The sequence below is a fragment of the Thermoascus crustaceus genome (genome assembly GCF_041956765.1).
Source record: "Thermoascus crustaceus strain CBS 181.67 unplaced genomic scaffold VTN00scaffold_7, whole genome shotgun sequence".
Lineage (NCBI taxonomy): Eukaryota > Fungi > Ascomycota > Eurotiomycetes > Eurotiales > Thermoascaceae > Thermoascus > Thermoascus crustaceus.
Genome location: NW_027192533.1, coordinates 792,010 through 811,833, shown reverse-complemented (window position 1 = coordinate 811,833; position 19,824 = coordinate 792,010). Strand labels below are relative to the sequence as shown.

The following is a 19,824-nucleotide window of genomic DNA, read 5'->3' as shown; positions in this document are numbered from 1 at the left end:
TGCAAAGCGCCCAAGGCCGACTCCGCAAGTTAAGTGGTGGCTGCGCTCATCGAATCGATAGCGGAAAATCCCACTCTCCGGCCGCCGCCACGAACCAGAGACGCAGTCTCTATCGCCAAAAAAATGGCCCGCGTCCAGAACCACCGGTTCTTTACAGGACAAACTCCGGCAAAATTATATTGTTCCACAGCAATGCTTGTAAGTCCTACTGATGTTCTGAAAATGCAGAGAGAAGAAAAAAGCAAATTCTAACAAGCTCCCAGCGCCGTCAAGCCCGGGAGCGCCGGGATTATATTTACCGGAAAGCTCTGCTTCTCCGCGATGCCTCTATCGCCGAAAAGCGCGCAAAGCTGAAAGCTTCTCTGGCGTCGGGAAAGCCTCTCGACCCGTCAATAGCGAATGATAAGAAGCTCCGGGAAGACTTCAAGTACGATGAGTCCCTAGAGTCAAACGACAAGCAGAATAAGGATGCCGACCTTCTCGACGTCGATGATGAATACGCCCTCACCTCCGGCCTCATTGACCCCCGCCCCCTCGTCACCACCTCTCGTAATCCTTCTGCACGCCTTAGCACATTTGCGAAAGAGATCCGCCTGCTCCTCCCGACCTCCATTCGTCTCAACCGCGGTACTCTCGTCCTCGAGGACATGGTCGCCAGCGCCAACGCTGCACAGCTGACTGATATGGTCCTCCTTCACGAACACCGTGGTACTCCAACTGCCATAACAATATCGCATCTTCCACATGGTCCAACAGCAAGCTTTTCGTTACATAATGTCGTCCTGCGCGCGGATATCCCCAATGCCATGCGCGGAACCGTGTCGGAGAGCTACCCACACCTGATCTTCGAGGGATTCAAAACGAAACTCGGAAAACGTGTCGTTCAGATCCTTAAGCATCTTTGGCCACCACGCGAGCCTGGCAAAATGGGGAACAGAGTGGTCACATTTATGAACAGGGAGGATAGTATCGAGGTGCGCCACCATGTCTTCGTCAAAACCGGATACAAAGATGTCGAATTGGCGGAAGTCGGGCCTCGTATGACCATGAGATTGTTCGAGATCAGAGGAGGAACACTGGAGAAGAATGCTGGTGGCGACGTCGAATGGGCTCTTACGCAGTACACGCGGACCAGCAGAAAGAAGGATTATCTCTGAATGGCTTTATTTTTGCCAGGGTTATGCGGGAAAAGGATATTGGTTTTACTATCATTGTATGATATCCAAAAAGCAGAATCGGCGTATTATGGTGTTCAGGTCGAAGCCCAGCAAGGAAAACGTATGCGGATTGCGGGTCTCACAGTTAATGTATTATGTTGAAAGCTCGTTCTAAGGACTGCTATGCATCAACCTAGCAATAGGCCTCTTTAAGGGTTTGAAATCGCCCATTGACGGAACGCCCTAGGGCATTGATCTAACATAAGGAAAATGAAATGTTTGCTGAAGAGTCGTTTTCTAGAGACTTGATATCTAAAACACACCAGGAAAAAGCACCTTGCTCAAAGAGAACCACTTTTGAGAATGCAGCTTGCTCAACCTAGCTAACTCGAGAAGGAGCTGCTGTCTCACTGCCCAAATATCCTCGTTTCCAACCATTTGTGCATAGTAAAGCAAATGCGCATGCGCCAATGATTATATCAAGCAAGACGCAATATGGTGTAACCGCTGATTTCCAACGTTAAAAAAGAGCGTTCATATGCAGTTTCCTTTCCCGCACCCCACAACTGATGTTCCAGGTCAATCGAGAACCATGGTATCTTACTGCGAGGAACCTGGTAATGCTTCATCTGTACCCTTGACGGACTTGACATCTCGCTTATCGTCGTCATGATCCTCTTCCACGGCCGTTTCATTACCGTTATCCTTGTCCTGGTCTTCTTGATGCTGCTCCGACGTAGTAGATTTAAGACCCGTGGTCTGAGAAGGCAGACACTCCTTGTTGGAAGGATCTTTAATGTTCATGGACGATTCGATCTTCATCTCTAGACTGGCAAGAAGCCCCATAGGAGGCTCATATCGAAACGAGCCCTCATCTTCGGGCAGAGGATTTCCTTCCGCGTCCTTCTTCGGCTCTGGTAGCTTGTCATTCACCCTTTCTTCCCACCGCATCCCTGTCTTAATTTTGAAGAACTTTTTGAAAGCGGACATTGCGAATTCGAAGGTGCTCCCAGGTGGAGCCAAAAGGTCTGAGGCCGATGTCCCGACTCGACTGTACTCGATATAGGTGGCATACACGTGCGGTTCAGCGTTTAATTCGTAGAGCTGGAGCTGCTGAGCATATGGCTTGTAGATTGGGACGCGGATGAAACGATGATGGGGAAGGGTCGGGGTTTCGAAGATAGGATAGGGGTGCGAAAACGACCCTGGCAAGGGGATGTTGTCATGGTACGAGGTGGCCAGTGATGGTGAAGATGGATGAGAAAGACCTACATTGACTTGGTGTGAGTGATGGCCGAACAAGTGTCGCACAATAAGCCACCCCAGTCCTCCTGTCGGTGTAGAGATGATAGCCCTCTGGAGTTACCCAGGAATGTCAGCATGTGTATAGAACAAGTACACAGGATGGAGCATGAAGAGAAAACGTACTGGCCCCCATCTCATCCATGAGGGCACGGGAACCCTTCTCAAAGCGTTTTATGAATTTTGCTAAATTCACATTAATATTCAGATAAGTGGTTCTCAGTCAAAGACATGGGGTGTCAAATACATACCTATACCGCTTCCACCGCGAGTAGTAGCCTTTCCCGTCTTCGTAGACTTCTGCACCTTACTAGCCTTTGCGCCTTGTTGATTTTATTTCTTGGATTTCTTCAGAATCTTGGTCCAAAGATAGGCCCCTTCTCTTTTCGGCCTGCAAGTCTTGGACGTCAGGGAATCCTCCAGCCAATCTTACGAAACAATCTTGATATTCTTCAGCAGTTTGGCTTCTCGCACTATGGAAGAATCGATCAGCAACGGGAGCCTAGATAACGACAGACGGAAGAAGTGTAGGAAAGCTTACCGACTTCGACGTTCTTTTTGAATGCAGCCTCCGTAGTAATAAGATGGGTGACATCCTTGGTGATTTCCTTGGAATAAGTGCCCCCGTTCGCCTTTATCCATTGTGGGATCTTGTCTCCATTGTCGCCAAAATTACCTGCAGAGCAGGCATTGATATGTTTGAAGGTCTTGCCCACTCCCGTGAAGATGTTCCTTTGACAGTGTTGTAAGCTGCAATGGAATAATGGGCTTCTAATGGACCAAGGGGCCGAAGTAGGGGAATGGAAGTCTTCAGTCACAGTAAGAAAGGCAGAAAGAGAAATGAAGAGGAAAGAGAAGGGCCGATATTTAAAATTACAAAGTTGCAGCGAGCGAAAGTTGTCGAGTTGCAAAAGGGACCTTTATTAGTGAACATTGAACTATGCTTGTGTTTGGATAAGACCAAAATCGCAAGCTCCTAAGTAGGCACAGAAGGCTTAACTATCGAATGAAATATGTCATGGGTATACTGAAGTTCGAGTAATATGTGGTTATCGAGGGGTCAGGGAAGGGTGTAGCAATCAGGAACTGAGGGAAATTGGGTGGCCCAGATGATGGGGGTGAAAGGAATTATATCGAAGAGAAATGTACTCTGGGTGCAAACATCAAATTTACTAAATACTAGACGTCATTCTGGTATTTATTTACGCAGTGTCATGTAGAAGTATCATTAACTGCAGTGCACGTAAGACTCATGTACAGAAGTCATCACCGAAAGTTCCCTTTGCCGCTATCGTGGAAGATGCAGGCTTCGTTCGGATCTTGCGATCCCCCCCCCCAACTCCAAATCAACGCCGGATACCTTTTGTGGCCGTCACAAAGGCGCGGATTTTGTCCAGATCCTGAGAACCTTCCGACTCAACTCCGCTGCTGACATCCACTCCGGCCACTCTCCCGGCTAGACTGCCCAGCTTTTGGACTACATCGACGACATTATCAGGAGTCAGCCCACCAGCTAAAATGATGCGCAATCCATTGTCGCCCTCCAAGACCTTTCGGACCCCAGACAGGTCAAGTAACTCCCCAGTCCCTCCTGAGCCAGAGTCAAGCAACGGAAGAGCATGATAAGCTCTGCGAGAAATGCCTGGCTCTGCAAGCGCAAACTTTCGAATCACCGGAACAGGTATCAGACTCGCCCATTCCAGGGGCTCCGATCCATGGAGCTGCACAACGTCGAGACCAAGCTTCTGCTGCTGCTCCAGCACATAAGACAGAGGCTGGTTTGCAAAGACACCAACGAGGAGAGCGCGCGTAGGGTGGCGTAAAATCTTTGACGAATGTTCAAAGTAGTCCACGGAAGTGGATTTTGCGCCTTCCAGCAACGGCACCGAAGGTCGCGGAGTTGATTTCACCACGTGCGAAATCTGCAAGGCAACATCATCTGAAACACGTCTCTTGCGTCCTTCAACCAGTATGATACCGATGAGGTCAGCGCCGGCCTCAATAGCGACGCGAGCTGCATCTGGAGATCTGGTCCCACAGACCTTGACAAGAGGGGGAAGTTCTGCTTTAGTAGGAATTTCTTCCGTACTGCCACCTAGAAGCTCAGAAACGAAGGCTTCGGTATCCTTCGCTCGCATGAGAGCTTCTCCAACCAGAATCGCTTTCACACCGTCTTTTTTGTAAGCCTCGACATCCTTTGGTCCTGAAATACCACTGAGAGCACAGACGATCGTGCTATCGGGTACCTGGTCCATTAATCGGCTTGTCGTATCAAGATCAACCTCGAAGCTCGTTAGGTCTCGGTTATTGACACCGATCACCTCGGCTCCAAGATCAACGGCAATTTTCATCTCCTCTGGTGTGTTGACCTCAACAAGAGGCTCCATCCCCAGACTCCGAGAGTAATGATACAGCCTTGTGAGCAACTCGACGCTGAGCATCTTCACTATAAGAAGCACAGTATCAGCGCCAGCGAGCCGCGCCTCTAGAATCTGGTACTCATCGAATACGAACTCTTTCCGCAAGACTGCGGGCCGATTTGGCAGACCTTCCAAGCTTTGGCGAACAGCGCGCAAATCATCGATGCTTCCCTTGAACCACTCCGGCTCTGTGAGGACCGAAATAACGCTAGCTCCGGCCATAGCATATTTCCTTGCCTGAGCTGGAGCGCAAGTCGACGCCGCGATTATACCTTTGGACGGAGACGCCCTCTTGATCTCTGCCATTAACGATAGTGGATATGGCGACTGCCTGAGGCGGGCAGGGAACGATATTTGAGGAGGCGCGATACCGAGATCATACGCGGCTTGCAGATCTTCAGGTCGTTGAGACGGAATTAGCTTCTGACTTGCAACTGCGGCTTTGCGGTGAGAGTATATTTTCTCCAGTATGGAGGTCTTCTTATCCGCCTTTGCAGCTCCATTCACTGCTGCGGCCCCATTGACGGTAGCGGCAGGCGCCTGCTGATCGTTCAGGCGTCGATTCTCTTCCCAAGTGCCTCCTCGCATTTTCAAAAAGTTCCTGAACATGGTACGTCCATGCTCCGTGAGGATACTCTCAGGGTGGAATTGGACGCCCTCCACCACTAGTTCTTTGTGCCTGACACCCATTATCACGCCTTTGCCGCCATTCCCCTCCAACTCAGCCCAGGACGAGACCTCCAGACAGTCGGGGATAGTAGAATGAGTGCCGGCAAGCGAGTGGTATCGAGTAACCGCTAGGGAAGGGGGCAGGGTCGCGTAGACACCTTTCGAATCATGTTTCAGCGTTGAGGTCTTGCCATGCAAGATCTCTCCTGTGACATCGACCTTGCCACCGAATGAAGAGATGATACATTGCTGGCCCATGCAGACACCAAACACGGGTATCTTGCCGCTGAAGTACTGTATCGCAGCGTTGCTGATGCCGGCATCTTTCTCAGGGTGACCCGGACCGGGGCTGATGACCAGCTGTGTTGGTTTCTTTGCGATCAATTCGTCAAGAGTGATCTTGTCGTTGCGATACACAGTCACCGTTGCGCCTTCCAGCACAAGGTACTGGTACACGTTCCAAGTGAAGGAGTCATAATTGTCAATGAGAATGAGATTAGACGCGCTGTCAAGTCTCTCAGCCTTGGTGGGATGGTGGGGCGAGTAGTCGACCAGACCGGAGCCTGAGACCGTCATTGTGAACTTGTGTGACGCGCACAGGAAACGATTGGGGATGGTCAGAGGGTGTTCGACGACGCACTGCCGTGTCTTGTAGGTTGCAGTGCCGGACCCCTCGTTTGACGGATTGACTAACTGATGGTTGCGAACGCAGTGACAGTCTGACAGTGACCTCCTACGGCCCTGCCCGCATCGGAGATGAGGCGGCGGACTTTCGGGTAGCTTTCCCGAACGGGCTTGCAATGCAAAAAAACCAAACACCAAAATTTCGTGCAAGCACGCTAATCCCAGTTAGGCATTCAATGTTGATGTAGCAGCGCTCCAAAGATCTCCATCTGCAGCTCCAGCTCCAAGCTCTCCCCAGTGCTCTCCTCCATCACAGTTTTTTCTTTTTAAATATTCCTTTCATGACCTTTTGCTTCTGGTTCAGATAATGATATAGCTGCCTTACCAATGGCTCCGATCCCGGAAGCCTATTTTCCGTCCCTGGACAAGTGCTTTTCTGGGGACGCCCAGCTTCTGTATGTTGACGTCTGATGATGGCCTGAAGAGAAACTAATATCATACCAGGTCATGGAGGAGAGCATTCCTTTATCTTTGCGACCCCGAAAAGCATCCAGATGATGCAGGAAGTCTGTACCCCTTTCTATCTCACCCCGAGAGCATCGGCCTGCTCTCTCGGAGTCTTAATCCCTTCGTCCCTCCTTCTCCAAAGTCCAAATCCGATTTCGAATCGAAAACTGCTGCGATCCATGTAAACACATCTCCTCAAGCCTCATCTAACTTGGATGAGATTAAGGCGGACACCCTGTGGCTGAGCCAGAAGGCTGCGATCGATGAAGTTAGCGCACTTCGCATTACTGTTTTGGAATGGCAGAGCCGACCTACTACACGGCTTCTGGCCGGGTTTTCAGAGGAGGAAGTAACAAGTCTACAAGACGCGGCAGGAGTCGATAACTTTCGAGTGTCTCTAGCGGGACCGCGTGTGACGGATGTGCTGAAGAAAACCGCCGGTCGGGATGACGATGCTTCAGGATTTGATTCGGTGGAACGTAGACGTTTGCGATTGCGGCTTCTTTACCTTTCTGAAAGAAGCCATATCCTGAAGACATCTCGGAAATTACTGAGTCTGTCTTTACGCGACAACATTCCTAACGACTCCGCGCCTGTTAGAACGCAGGGAAGCAATGCAGGGACGGCGGAGAAACATAGCCTCCGCTACCTGGGAGCGACTATTTTCAAAGATAAATTAGCAGGAGAAGAAGACTCTCGATTCCTCGAAGAATGCGTGAAAGCAATCCGCTCCCGGATTTCCGAATTGGAGGGTGACGGTGGTTGGTTAGGTGCCGCAGAAGGCAACGAAGAGTGCGAAGATACATGGCGGACCACGTTGGTGGAAGAGATCGTTCATATTATGCAGATTCTCTTCCTCCAGCTCCAAGCATCTGCTACTATCCCAACTTCAGAGCTTCTGCTATCTTGGCTACGTCTCATGGCTGACTATGGTTTTCTGGAGTCGCTGCGTGTGGTGAGTGCTGTTCCCAAGTCTGTACATGACCGGCCGCTAATAAAGCTTGTACAGCCCTGCGACGATCCGTTTACCTTGTTACTGCCTCTCCAAGCTCTGGTCGCTGTGACAACTCTTGCTTTTCTGAAGCTTCCAGTTGCTATACCCTTCATCATTGACAATGCGCAGCAGCAGGCTGGGAGACCCGCCAGGTCTTCCCCATATTTCCTCTCTCGCGAGCACATTTCTGAGATCAATGAGATCTTTCTCAATGCCGCCAGCGCTGGACTGATGAGCGCGAGCCCTGCTATTTTTGCGTGGGGACTGATCCTGTGTACCATGCGAGAAATAGCACTCACCGCCAAGGAAACTCGGGAATTGGAGCAATTCCGTACTGCCGTGGACTCGTTCCAATCTAACACTCCTGCTTCATCGCCCAACCGTGGGTCTGAGCAATCATTGTACGAGGACTTACTGGATTGTGCGCGAAGCCCCAAGTATGGCGACGACTCCGTTACAGTGTTGATGTCGGGTGCCACCGAGAGGGGCCGAGTGTTTGATGCGATAACTACCCTGGCCACTAAAGTCGGTTCAATGTCGGCTATAGACGATAAGTTGACGGACTTCTGGGTTCGAGTTGCGCTGCTAGATCTCATCCGTATCAGCACGAACTTTTTGACCTACATCCCGGAGATCGTCGAGGCTGTTCTAGCCATTCTCACAGGGTCTTCACTTCAGTCTACATGGAGTACTGACGAACTGTCAAACTATGTCAGCGACCCCAGGTCTATCTTTTACAAGGACAGTGTCCTTATGGACAGAATATTTCGCGTTGCACGATCTCGATTTCCTTATGAAACAGTTCCTTTTCTGAAAATATGCCGCGCCCTAACTAGCAAGGGTCTGGTAGCAGATGATGGTCTTCCAGCAATTCTCAGCGAGGTTGAGCCTATGGATACTTTCACGCAGGTTGTCTCGTCGGAATTCCAAGGCTATGAGACCATCCGGGAAGATGAAAACGCGAATTTCGTTTCCCTTGTTCAACCGTTTCCTATGATCGAGCAGGGGCCCCCGAGGCCAAGGTCTGACTATAATACAGAGAACGCCCTGATTGTCACATCGTCATCGCAGATTCCACCTGCAACGATTGGCCAAGTTGTATCTGAATCAAAGCCGGCAGTTATTATGTGGAATCATCAGTACTCATTCTTAAGTTTCCTAGGGAGCTGGCTTGAGGACTGGGCTGATAATAGCAACCACTCTGCAGATTCAGATGAAGACACGGTTACAGAGATAATAGGTTTACTCGTTGATCTCATAGTCACCGCCAAAGCTAGTCCGATACAGAGCGAGGATTCTTCTAATGCAAGGAAGATCCTAGAGATGGCTAGTGACGGGCTCTCTCGTCACGGCGATATTGTCTCTGTGATCTTTGACATTTTCGAGCGTAACCTGCAAAGCATTAACTTCAAGGGTGGTGCGCGCAGATCGCTTGACTCCGCCATTGCCTGCTTACAGTTCATTCATGCACTGATTGCGATCTTGCCAAGCAGAGTGTGGCCATTACTTGCTCGCAGTAGTCTTCTTGGTTCAGATGGCAAAGGTGGCGTTTTGACTGCGGTAGTATCCGCAATCGAAGTAACGTCTGGAGAATACCCATTCCTACTCGGCTGCGTACATCTACTCGACGTTATAGTGGACGATGCCGCTTCCCACGCTGCAATCAGGAGAACAACAAACCGTGTTGCGTCCAAGTCAAATCACGCAGTCGATTGGAGTGCTGGTGTGCCCTCATACGTCATGAGCAACGTGCTATCAACATTTGTTCGAACAATGGTCGAGGTCTACAATAGCAACGCAAACTGGAGGTTCAATGATCCGGAACAAAGGCTGGAAATAAATACTCTACTCGCTGATACTTTCGAGAGAATCCTTTATTACGCATACGCAACCGACGACAACGCCAAACTTGATTCAAAGATAACCGGCGTCTTTGCCGCTTCGGCAACATACATTCTGACTGTTCTTCGGCCACAGTCTAATGACGAGCTGCCATTCAACCCAATTCTTCGCATAATTCTCGATGGCCTTCAGACTCCTGCTTCCACTATATATCTCCGTCCGCTAACTCTTATGGAGAAGCAGCTGGAGTCAACGATGAAGCTTTCCATTAGACTGGTGCAGGCAGCACAGCTCGTTGGCTCCTCTATCTCCTTATTAGAAGATCAATTATTCAAGGCGACTCCAATTCTCATCAGGCTCTATGGCCTTCACGACCGCTATCGGCTCCCGGTCATCTCGCTTCTCGATCTCTTGGTCTCAAGTGCAGCATCAGATCCGGATAACGAGCCGCCCTCGTTACTTGGCCATCTCGGTGCCGAATCATCGTGCCTTTTCCTCGATATACTTTCAGAGTTTGACAAACCGCTAGAGAACCGGCCACTGTTTATCGCAATATGGCAACTACTATCCACCTTTGTCAGCAAGCGTCAGCAGTGGCTTGCTGTGTATCTTCTTACCGGATCGTCTCCCCGCAAATCGCTGAAGCAGAGGGAAGACACGACTAAGGCACCGGCCATGAGAGGAACTCCCTTTTTCCAATTCGCGCTTGACACGCTGGGAAAGATCGAACAAGTCGACCCGCAAGTTGCTCTGTCGCTGCTTGAGTTCGTTTCACGTTCTCAGGAAAATTGGCCGTGGGCAACACCAGAACTGAAAAAGCATCCTAACTTGTTCAACGGCCTTATCAATTATGTCGCAAACTTGAAAATAGGTAGCCTATCAACACTCAACCAGATATATGCTACCAGAATCGCGGCGGTTACGGCTGATCTTTGCGCGGTCTACTTGCACTTTGCAAAAGAGGCTAGGGACCGAACATTCTTCAAGACACTAATCCCACTGGTCTCTTGGTTTGCAAAGGATGCAGTTGAAGTCGCAGGTTATAATGCGTCGCTGCACGCAAACCTTAAAAGGAACTTTGAGATGAAATACGCCGGCTGCAAGCTCCTCGACTTCAAAAGGACATCCCTGGAACCACGTTCGCTCGGGCGAAACTATTACTATGACATGAATTTGGGTGAAAAGCTGCTCTCATTTGATTTTGCTTGGACCGGAAAACGAAACCAAGGCTTTGCTGAGGAGTTCGAACGGGCGAATCTGAACTTATCGCTTGTAGAAGCTCAAGTGGTACGTATGAGTTATAACAAGTTAATTCTTCTGTCTAACGTTCTTGCAGAGTCTTCTTCATAGCTGGAAATTCTTCGCCATCGAGCACTGCGCAGACTTCATGCCCGACCGGGAAGTGCAAAAGTCTATGGCACTAGTCGTTCGGAATTGCCTCATCGCAAATACTAGAAACGTTCCACAGGAGGCATTATTTGACAGGCTTCAACAAGCGCGAGTTGACTTTGCACTAGCCCTGCTTCTGCGACTCGTGGAAATTGGAGCAAAAGGCGCTGAAGTATTCGGCTTACTTGGCGTCGTCTGGGAAGCCATGCGTGCTCGCGGTGCAACATATGAAAACGCTTTGCTGAACGACGACACTGAGTATTATCGATCACTTCTCAATGTACTCTTTCTCGCCCTTCAATTCCATCTTGCAGGGCCTTCTCGAGCGTCGCCTGAGGCTGTCAGCAAAAAACCAGAGATTTCGTCAGACTTATCCCTCGTCCTCGAAATCGTAAAGGTTGTGGTCGCACAAGGTTTCCGGACGCTTACCACATATTTGCACGATGAACCTCAGAAATGCTCTCCCAAGGACTTTGCCATATTGACCGCTATTCTTCAGACAGCCCTACAAGTGAAAAATGCGGATCGAGTGTACGAGCAGATTGTATTTCACATTGAGGACAATGATACTGCTCGATATGCAACTACATTATTCTCTTGGTCAGATCAGCTGACAGTCGAAGGTGACCCGGTCTACGGAGAACTCAGCCTGCTGTTCCTGCTTGAGCTATCTTCCGTGCCAATGTTAGCGGAGCATCTTGCTGTCGAAGCCGTGCTCATGAAACTATCAACATGCCGCTTGACAAACATTCTACGGCAGTCTAAGGGCTGCGGGCCCTTCGACCCCGTACCAAGGCTATATGCCATCTGGACTGGTGGGATCCTCCCTCTCTGCCTTAACCTGCTTTATCATGTAATCCGAGCTGCACCAGAAGTCTCCGCGTTCCTCAATCAGTTTGAAGGGCAACTCAAACGAGCTTCTGAGTGCTTTGCCGGGGTCCATGCCACAGTTGCCTCTGCGCAGCCAGCAAAGAAGATATGCTTGAGTATGGCATCAGAGGCATATTCTCTGGCCCTGATCTCTTTTATCCTTGAAAGATTCCGAGAAGCAGGCCCCAGTGCTGGTATCGATCCTCAGTCCATCCAGGAGCTCAAGTGGGATAAGGCACATGTGAAGGACGACATCGAGGAGCTGCTAGGAAGGCGGCAGAGTCTTCGAGCCCGCATCGTCGCCACGAGCGAAAAGGAGCTTGAACTGGCTAGACAGAAGCCAGTCAGCTCGGCTTCCGGCTCAGAAAACCGATTGGAAGAGAAAATTGTAAATGAACTAACTGGGGCACTCGTCTGTCTGGGCGGTAGCGAAGAGGCATAGCGTTGGTTCAATTGTTGCAACATTAAACTGGCGTTGGCTTTCATCCTGTATAGTTGAAGTGAACGGTGGGAGTGTTATCCTGGATAGAAGTCCTCTGTTGTAATGATCTAATGTTGAATTAGGAAGCTCCAGGTAACAGAGAATCACATGTTGATTTAGAATTTTCTTTGTTAAGATGTGAGATAATATAGATGTTTCATGCAGGTGTGAAGTAGTATCACGTGGCAGGCCGCTGTGCACATGAATCGCAACCTCACCCATCTTTCTCCACAGTGCAATGTTAGGTATTCCAAGTTTTCTCCGCATTCCCCTCCTCAGCCGCTGCTGTTGCACTCAATTAGGCATCAATTAGGTACTCAGAATGGGGCCACCGGTGTGCCCAAACGCGTCAAGATCACGCACAGTGATTATGTTGCGAACCTGCTCTAGCACATACGGATGAGCCAGCTCCTGCCTCAACCCGGACCACAAGTTCCTGATTATCGATTTCCGCGTGCTCATGTGTTTAATTTCGAATAGGAACAGTGACGAACTATCCTCGAGCCTACATTGTCCCAAAACTGAGTTAGAACGCCACAAGACAGGAGGATATATCACCCGGGTCATTCATGGTAGAATACGCGTCTGGTCGTGGAAAGAATCGGGGTGGCGGCATTTTCTTGGACCCCATGCTGAAAACCCATCTGGACAGAATTCGAGATAGCCCCTCTGCGACAGCCAATGGCTACAATCTCAAAGCCAGGTCACAATTGGTCAATTTCTCCAGGTGAAATTGTTCCGATAACGTTCTACGTATACCGGCTTCCGGAGGGGATCTCCTGTGCCACAGGGGGTGGGAAGATATACAGCTATTGTCTTAAAAAGCGCTTGGGATCTACTTTTCCTGCATACCATTTGAAATTCCAGGCCCTCCCAACTCCACATACGGTAGGTACTATCCATGCACTGTACATCCTGGACGGGTTGCTAATGTAGCGTACCTACCTAGGTACCTACCTAATCTGAGGGCCAAAGGCAAATCTTCATAGCCACCGTTGTGGGACGACACTTGGCGACGCGACATTGTGCAGATAGACGGTGTTCTGGGGCATCGCGAAGCCGGGTCCTGGCGGAGGCCGAGAAGGTCCGGTTGCCGCACTCTGCCACAGCCGCCACCGCGCGCGCCACTCTTCTTCCCGGCCCGAGAGACCCGACTTAGCGCCAAACGCCCGGCCCGTAACATCGACTCGACAGCCGCCAGACACCGCACTCTGGCCCCTCCATCTGATCGATGAGAACGCCATCGTCAGGGCTGATCTCATTCAGCCTCAACGATCGCCGCGGACGCGATTGGGCGTGCAACCGGCTCTCCGCGAGTTCTAGGGACAGTGCCCTAAGACGGACTTGTCGATCACCGCTCTGTCCATGTCTCAGGAGGCCTGGAGTGAGACCGGTGAAACCTTCAACAGTCCTTTTAGCCTTCAGGCTGGCTGAGCTGAGAAGTGTTTGTAGGGCAGGCGAGCGGCCCATGGGTCGGATTCGCCCCCCTCCCCCCCTTCTCTATTCGCAACCTTTTTGCCATATCTCTCCTGTTTAGGAACCCCACTTTCCAGTCGAGCTCGACAAGAGCCTCTTGCATATTGTCTTGGTCATATGGTTTCTAATAAGGATCACTAAGGTTTCTGGTCATTCAACTGGATATTACCGGTTGCCCTTCAAGGAGATGTAATGTGCATCTCGGTCCTCCATTCGCGCCTCTGTTGTCTTCCCCATGTGGCAGATTTTGGCTCTCGTGTCCATGTCAATGCGAGCCTTATGCCGCGTCTGGCCTCTTGCATACCGCATCTGTATGGTTCATATCAAGTTAAGGTTGACCCTAGTGGAGGGGTCTACTCTGAAGATACTCACATTGATCTGTTAGGGGTTCAATCGCATGTGGCGTTGAATTGTCAGAGCTGAAACCTGCATCGGGTTTGTCTCTTTGCAACACGCTGTTGCTTGCTGTAGCACACATGACTTACGAGTTATCGGTCCATCGTGATCGATCTATGTCCTCTTTTGGGAGAGTTAACCCTTTGGAGTGGTAATGGTTTCTCATTACGTTGGCATTTCGCGAGCGGTGGGGTCTCACGCTTGGTGTTTCTACACACAATGCCCTTTGTTGCAGGACTCGCCTTGCGCCGGCAACTATGTCCGTTCAAGTTGACTTTCGCTGCTTATGAGTTGCTTTTATTTATTGATATCCTCGAAAGATAATCATTTCCACCATCAACTACTCCACAACTACTCTTTATCTGGCTTCCTCCCCCCGCCCCCAATTCGAGCATAGTTCCCAGCTGTGTATAGAGGAATGCCGTCCACCTCTGCAGTTATTGGTGGACGCGCTCTTCTTCCCGGTATTTCTCTATTCCCTTCTTAATTCCCGATTGACCATGAGAAATAGGCGTCGGCATCATCGTCATTCATAGGCAGCCAGCAAGCACTGTGGTGGAAACTTGGGCAGCGACAACTCTCTTGAGACTATCCCACTTTGAGTGCCCAAGGATAACCGCTGTGGGCATATCGACGGAATGACGGCCGTTCCGGAAAACCTGCAGATGTCTTCTTTGTGGAAATTATACCCCGTTCTTTCTGTGGCACTGTTCGTCGTACTTCTCAAGCGGATAAGGCGGCAGCGTCGGGTGCCTTATTCGAGCACACAATCTGCGATTTCGGATGAGGATTGTGAGAAGAACATGTACAATGATGGCACGACTGCGGGAGACGTCTCAAACCCTGCCACAGCTCCCCTCCCATCGGCTTGTGATATTCTCCGTCCCTTGTCTACTCAGTCATCACCTCACTCTGCGTCTGTTCCAACCAGTGGCTCTGTCGCTGCTCTGGCAAAAAAGCAAAACCGAGAGAACACGTGCATTTCAGAGAGGGAACGACAAGTGCAGCCAGAGCTCAGAGACTATCACGCATTCAATCAGTCATCCGCGCACCCAGAGGTACCAGTTGAACAAGGGTCAGACGGGGACACGAGCGGCATCGATGAGCGCTCGCAACAGACAGTTCAGAAGCGCAGTGAAACGGTGCAAATTATGCGCGAAGCAGACAGTGGCCGGACATGGAAACGGCGAGTTCGCGAATACAGCTAGCTGCAGCAAACTTCTGTTGTGGTTGCACCAGTCTAAACCTCTGGACTTCAACACTATTATTCACACGTTATTTTCTCCCCCGGCTCAAGTTTTAATGTACTTTCCGTCCCGTTCGAGTCGATGATATTACGAATTACGACTTCCTCTCTATGCTGAATGAGCAGGTGCTTCCTAAAAATTCAGCATAGAGCATGGTTTTCTATAAAGCTATGCATAGTATTTAGAATATTTATCGGAAGGCATCTCATCTTAAGGTGCAATTTCCCAAGACGTGTCCATGAAAATGATTTATGACCTATCTACCTCAGCGATCACACTGGATGAAGAGAAAATGCACCTAGTTTCTCCTGGCTGAAAAGATATATAGGATTATTTCTTGTACATCACTTTATGACTTTCGACAAACAATGTTTCCGGCATCCAAGATATGACCATCATTATCAGAAGGCAAATACTAACCATTTGATGAGCTTCCATCTTGAAGGTCCGGAACATCTACAAAGTTGCTAAATTGAAGATGTATGCCAAGCAAAAGGTACACGATAGTAGAAAGGTAACTTTTACCGTAACAAAACCCCACAACAATGAATGGAATTGGTTGGATTTGCGGAGCCGCAGAGTGTAGCACTGTACGGTATGTACTCTGGAGCCGCCGCATCTAAGCTTAGTCATCAACAAAGTCAACTAACTTGGTATCAATCGCCTGGCATGACATCTCCAACAAATCACTGTCATGCCAGCGGAGCTTCGACGCCGCGAGTCTTAACGACATCACGTCCCTTCCCTATTCCTCTGGGACAGGAGAGAGAAAGTGAGAGAGGGAAATTTATAATTATAACAGCGCGCGACAATAATGACGCGCACACCGTTCGCTCACCACCCCCTCGACGGGGACGACTCCGACATCCTCGCGGCCGTCAACCTTGCGCGCCTGCTTGCGCGGCTGGAGCACAACTTGCTCTCACCCTCGGCGGACCTGAAGCCGCTGCAGCGGTCACAGTATCATCGGGTGAGGGTTGGAGCGGTATGTTTTTCATCTTCCTCCTAATTAATTTCCTTACGTTCTGTCTTGTACTGTGAGCTAGGTAGTTTACAAGTATACAATAACTGACTTTCGCTTTGCATGGCAGAACCTCGAATACGCGCGCTCCCTCCTCCTCCAGCTCGAAAAGTCCCTACCCAAGATCAAGCGCCCCGACAGGCGCCACGAGCGACAGACGGATCTCGCGCGGAAGCGGCAGACGCTGAAGTTGTTGAAGGATCGGCTTGATGGGATAAGTGCGGATGCGGAGCTGCACGCGACCACTACTCCAGAGATAGAAGGAGAGGTTATGACGTCCGACGAGGAGGATGAGGTAGAGGAAGAGGAAGATCTGCTAGCTACGACTGAGGAGGAAGAAAGTCAAACTACATCGGAGATCGAGATCAAGGAGGAACGACCTAATATCCCACCTCCAACAACAACGACAGATACAACAGCAACAACAACAACAACAACAACAGAAACGCCATCCCCAACTCTCCGCCACCGTCCCCGACACCCATCACACCCTTCTCACCCACCTGCCCCAGAACCGACCGCAACCGCAACCGGCACCTCATACACCCAAACCCAACACACCGAACAAACTCTCACCACGCACCTCCACGAACAAGAATCCCTCACCACCTCCCTCCTCAGTCTCGCCTCCCAACTAAAATCCTCCTCGCAGTCCCTCCAGCGGTCCCTCGAGGCCGAGAAACCCTTACTCGCGCGCGCCGTCGAAGGACTGGACCGAAACGTGACGGGCCTCGAGGCCGCGGGGCAGCGGATGGGGATGTTGCGCCGGATGACGGAGGGGAGAGGGTGGTGGGGACGGGTGATGATGTACGTGTGGATCTTTGTGCTGTGGTTCGTGGCGGTGGGGATTGTGTTTTTGGGGCCCAAGTTGAGGTTCTGAAAATCTGAAATCGGACTCTCGGTGATGGGGATGTTGATTTTTGATGTGTGAGTAAAGTGAAAGCTGGGGGACTTGGGGATACTGATCCTGTGTCATAAATTTATTTGGCTTGGGATGCTGTCTTCGTGGGAGGGAAGGGGGAAAGAGACGAGACGAGGGCGTGGGTGTGGTCGCATTGTATTCTACTGTACGGACCCATTGCCATGTGTTATCACCGGCTGAGGCGTTTTATGGGTGGTTTGATTGTCAACTTTAGCCTGATAAGATATCCCTGATGTCACGTTGGTTTTTGGTCTCTGTCAAGGGACAAGCATGCAGACAGACGCAAGTAGCATAGTACCATATTAGAACTAATACCTTATTTGAGTTCATGAGATGAATAATCAATAACACGAACTTCCTGCATTAGGGCTTTTGAACACGTCGAAACTATTACTACACAAAACACTGAAAACCAGATTGTATTGCACATTCCTCAAACTCTGACTAACCCAACGACCGACATGGCATGACACATCACGAGAAAGACATGATAATCGATGTATCCTGTCATTCCCCTTGTGTCACTTGCCCAGTTGTCGCCCATTGCTTTCTAACCGAGAGACCAAGGAAAAATAAGAGTGATGTTCGGGTACACACGTGATGGATGACGATGAGCGCGAGGGGGATATGATATCCAGCCTTCAAATCAACACATGAAAGGGGGAAAAAAAAGAGACCAATAAAGAGAGATGGGATGAAGAGCACAAAAATTTCAACAGGTAAAGGGGGAGAAAAGAGATGCCCATTCAGATGACCAAGGCTGAAAGGGCACTAACTCCTGCGTTAGGAGGGCCAATTAAATAAAAAAAGACATTCATAAATACCCCGCAGCTCATTGTGGAAGGATGCCCCTGCCCCGTGCTATTGGGGGGATAATGTCTCTGGTGTTGGTGGAGGTGCTACAGGGAGCCTGCCGGATTCGTTTCGAACTGAAAGAAACGACGCAAAGGAAATCTCAACGCCAGTATTTTGATGAGAAATAAGATCGCAACAAGGTATGGTATGAAAGCAGAAACGTCCAAGGGGGAAAAAGGAGACACGACAGTAATATCGAATTACAAGCCACGTAGCATATGATCTGAATTCACACATGTCCTCACCAGTCAAGTAGTGTTCATTATATCAGACCGCAGAGTCTGAGGTTCTCTTGGATGATGATATCTGCACGTGCAAGTCAGTCTCGGTTTCCACATTCATCGTGAGGATAGTAAGTACGTACCGTTGACAGCGGCCATGACGAACCGGATCTGGGTGGTGTCTGTGGCACAGGTGAAGTGAGTGTAGATCTGCTTCTGTTCAGCCTGGTTAAGGGAGACAAAGCGGTTGAGGATGTAATCGCAGGCAGCAGCGTAGTCGGCACCACCCTCGTAGTCAGGGAAGTAGTTCTTCATCGGGCTGACGGGAAGCTTCTCCTTGAAGCGGTCGATCTTGTTGAGGAACAGAATGATCGAAGTCTTGATGAACCACCTCGAGTTGCAGATGGAGTCGAACAGCGTGAGCGCTTCTTGCATACGGTTCACAGTCTCATCTTCGAACAGAAGCTGGTCGTATTCGGAGATGGCGACAAGGAACAGAATCGTGGTGACGTTCTCAAAGCAGTGGATCCACTTCTTACGCTCAGAACGCTGACCACCAACATCGAACATACGGTATGTCAGGTCGCCAATAATGAACGTGGTCTCGGTGATACCGGTGGTCTTAACACGCGAACGGAGGACATCCTGGTCACTTGGCAGGTAGTCGGGCTGGGCAATGCGGTCGATGGAGTCGAAGTAGCTACATGGCAATGTCAGCATGGCGGGACCGATCGGATTACCAATCACCAGCAGGACGCGATAACAAGTCCGCCGCAGTTCAGCGCTGGGACAGGGCCACTCACTATTTAGCAGAGTCGTTCAATTGGTATTCACGAGAACGCTTGAAACACTCCTGGACACCAGCGTCCTTCCACAGGGCAGCGATGGCCTGGCCAACCTCAGGAGGCAGGCTGTCACCTTCGATCTGAGCGGGCTGCATGAAGATAGTCTGAACGTGGTACTCGGCACGCTGGTCCTCCAGGGGCAGCTCCAACGACTCCATAGCCTCCAGAATGACACGCATCGACTGGACGGTGTTGCTGTAGATGATTTCCTTGAAGGACTCCCGCTCGTCTCGCGAGTAGCCGCCCTCGTGGATGAGTTTCATCTGCTTCAGAATCGTCGATTTACCAGACTCTCCAGCACCTGTTTTCCATCAGTTAGTCGCCACACGGAGAAAAGAGTCATCACCCGCCAGGATGCGTACCGAGCAGCAGCATCTTGATCTCGTTCTTCTGCATCATCTTGTCCCGCTTCAGCTGGTTCTCGATCTCCTCGTTTCTCTGCTTCCCCTCCTTATCTTCAGTGCTCATTCCGCAACCCATCTTGGCGGTTTTTTATCGATTCGTATCTGTATTACTCGTAAAGGGGGGTGATTATTCTCTGTGTTGGGGGTAGTCGACTCGAGTCTGCTAACGAGAGCGAAATGTC

The 19,824-nt window shown here is 50.2% G+C and overlaps 8 protein-coding genes across 8 annotated transcripts; 5 read left to right on the top strand and 3 right to left on the bottom strand.

Moving 5' to 3' along the window:
* Positions 1-192: 192 nt before the first annotated feature.
* On the top strand, positions 193-1,157 carry VTN00DRAFT_9301 (uncharacterized protein; the record flags this gene model as incomplete). Its single annotated transcript, XM_069436247.1, has 2 exons — positions 193-198; positions 264-1,157. 2 exons carry the CDS (start codon positions 193-195, stop codon positions 1,155-1,157), a joined length of 900 nt encoding a protein of 299 aa, XP_069284886.1.
* Positions 1,158-1,757: 600 nt separating this feature from the next.
* On the bottom strand, positions 1,758-3,649 carry VTN00DRAFT_9300 (uncharacterized protein; the record flags this gene model as incomplete). Its single annotated transcript, XM_069436246.1, has 7 exons — positions 1,758-2,362; positions 2,430-2,513; positions 2,586-2,645; positions 2,711-2,769; positions 2,893-2,932; positions 3,001-3,191; positions 3,645-3,649. 7 exons carry the CDS (start codon positions 3,647-3,649, stop codon positions 1,758-1,760), a joined length of 1,044 nt encoding a protein of 347 aa, XP_069284885.1.
* A 156-nt stretch (positions 3,650-3,805) lies between these two features.
* On the bottom strand, positions 3,806-6,124 carry VTN00DRAFT_9299 (uncharacterized protein; the record flags this gene model as incomplete). The annotated part of the gene is made up of 1 exon (XM_069436243.1): positions 3,806-6,124. The coding sequence occupies one exon, from the start codon at positions 6,122-6,124 to the stop codon at positions 3,806-3,808; it is 2,319 nt and encodes a 772-aa protein (XP_069284884.1).
* Positions 6,125-6,559: 435 nt separating this feature from the next.
* On the top strand, positions 6,560-12,216 carry VTN00DRAFT_9298 (uncharacterized protein; the record flags this gene model as incomplete). The annotated part of the gene is made up of 4 exons (XM_069436242.1): positions 6,560-6,627; positions 6,677-7,634; positions 7,689-10,802; positions 10,852-12,216. 4 exons carry the CDS (start codon positions 6,560-6,562, stop codon positions 12,214-12,216), a joined length of 5,505 nt encoding a protein of 1,834 aa, XP_069284883.1.
* Positions 12,217-12,936: 720 nt separating this feature from the next.
* VTN00DRAFT_9297 (uncharacterized protein) lies at positions 12,937-13,216 on the top strand (the record flags this gene model as incomplete). Its single annotated transcript, XM_069436241.1, has 2 exons — positions 12,937-13,143; positions 13,205-13,216. The coding sequence occupies 2 exons, from the start codon at positions 12,937-12,939 to the stop codon at positions 13,214-13,216; spliced, it is 219 nt and encodes a 72-aa protein (XP_069284882.1).
* Positions 13,217-14,765: 1,549 nt separating this feature from the next.
* VTN00DRAFT_9296 (uncharacterized protein) lies at positions 14,766-15,335 on the top strand (the record flags this gene model as incomplete). Its single annotated transcript, XM_069436240.1, has 1 exon — positions 14,766-15,335. One exon carries the CDS (start codon positions 14,766-14,768, stop codon positions 15,333-15,335), a length of 570 nt encoding a protein of 189 aa, XP_069284881.1.
* An 853-nt stretch (positions 15,336-16,188) lies between these two features.
* VTN00DRAFT_9295 (uncharacterized protein) lies at positions 16,189-17,275 on the top strand (the record flags this gene model as incomplete). The annotated part of the gene is made up of 2 exons (XM_069436239.1): positions 16,189-16,359; positions 16,466-17,275. 2 exons carry the CDS (start codon positions 16,189-16,191, stop codon positions 17,273-17,275), a joined length of 981 nt encoding a protein of 326 aa, XP_069284880.1.
* Positions 17,276-18,434: 1,159 nt separating this feature from the next.
* Positions 18,435-19,718, bottom strand: VTN00DRAFT_9294 (uncharacterized protein; the record flags this gene model as incomplete). The annotated part of the gene is made up of 4 exons (XM_069436238.1): positions 18,435-18,478; positions 18,537-19,093; positions 19,197-19,539; positions 19,601-19,718. The coding sequence occupies 4 exons, from the start codon at positions 19,716-19,718 to the stop codon at positions 18,435-18,437; spliced, it is 1,062 nt and encodes a 353-aa protein (XP_069284879.1).
* Positions 19,719-19,824: the final 106 nt, after the last annotated feature.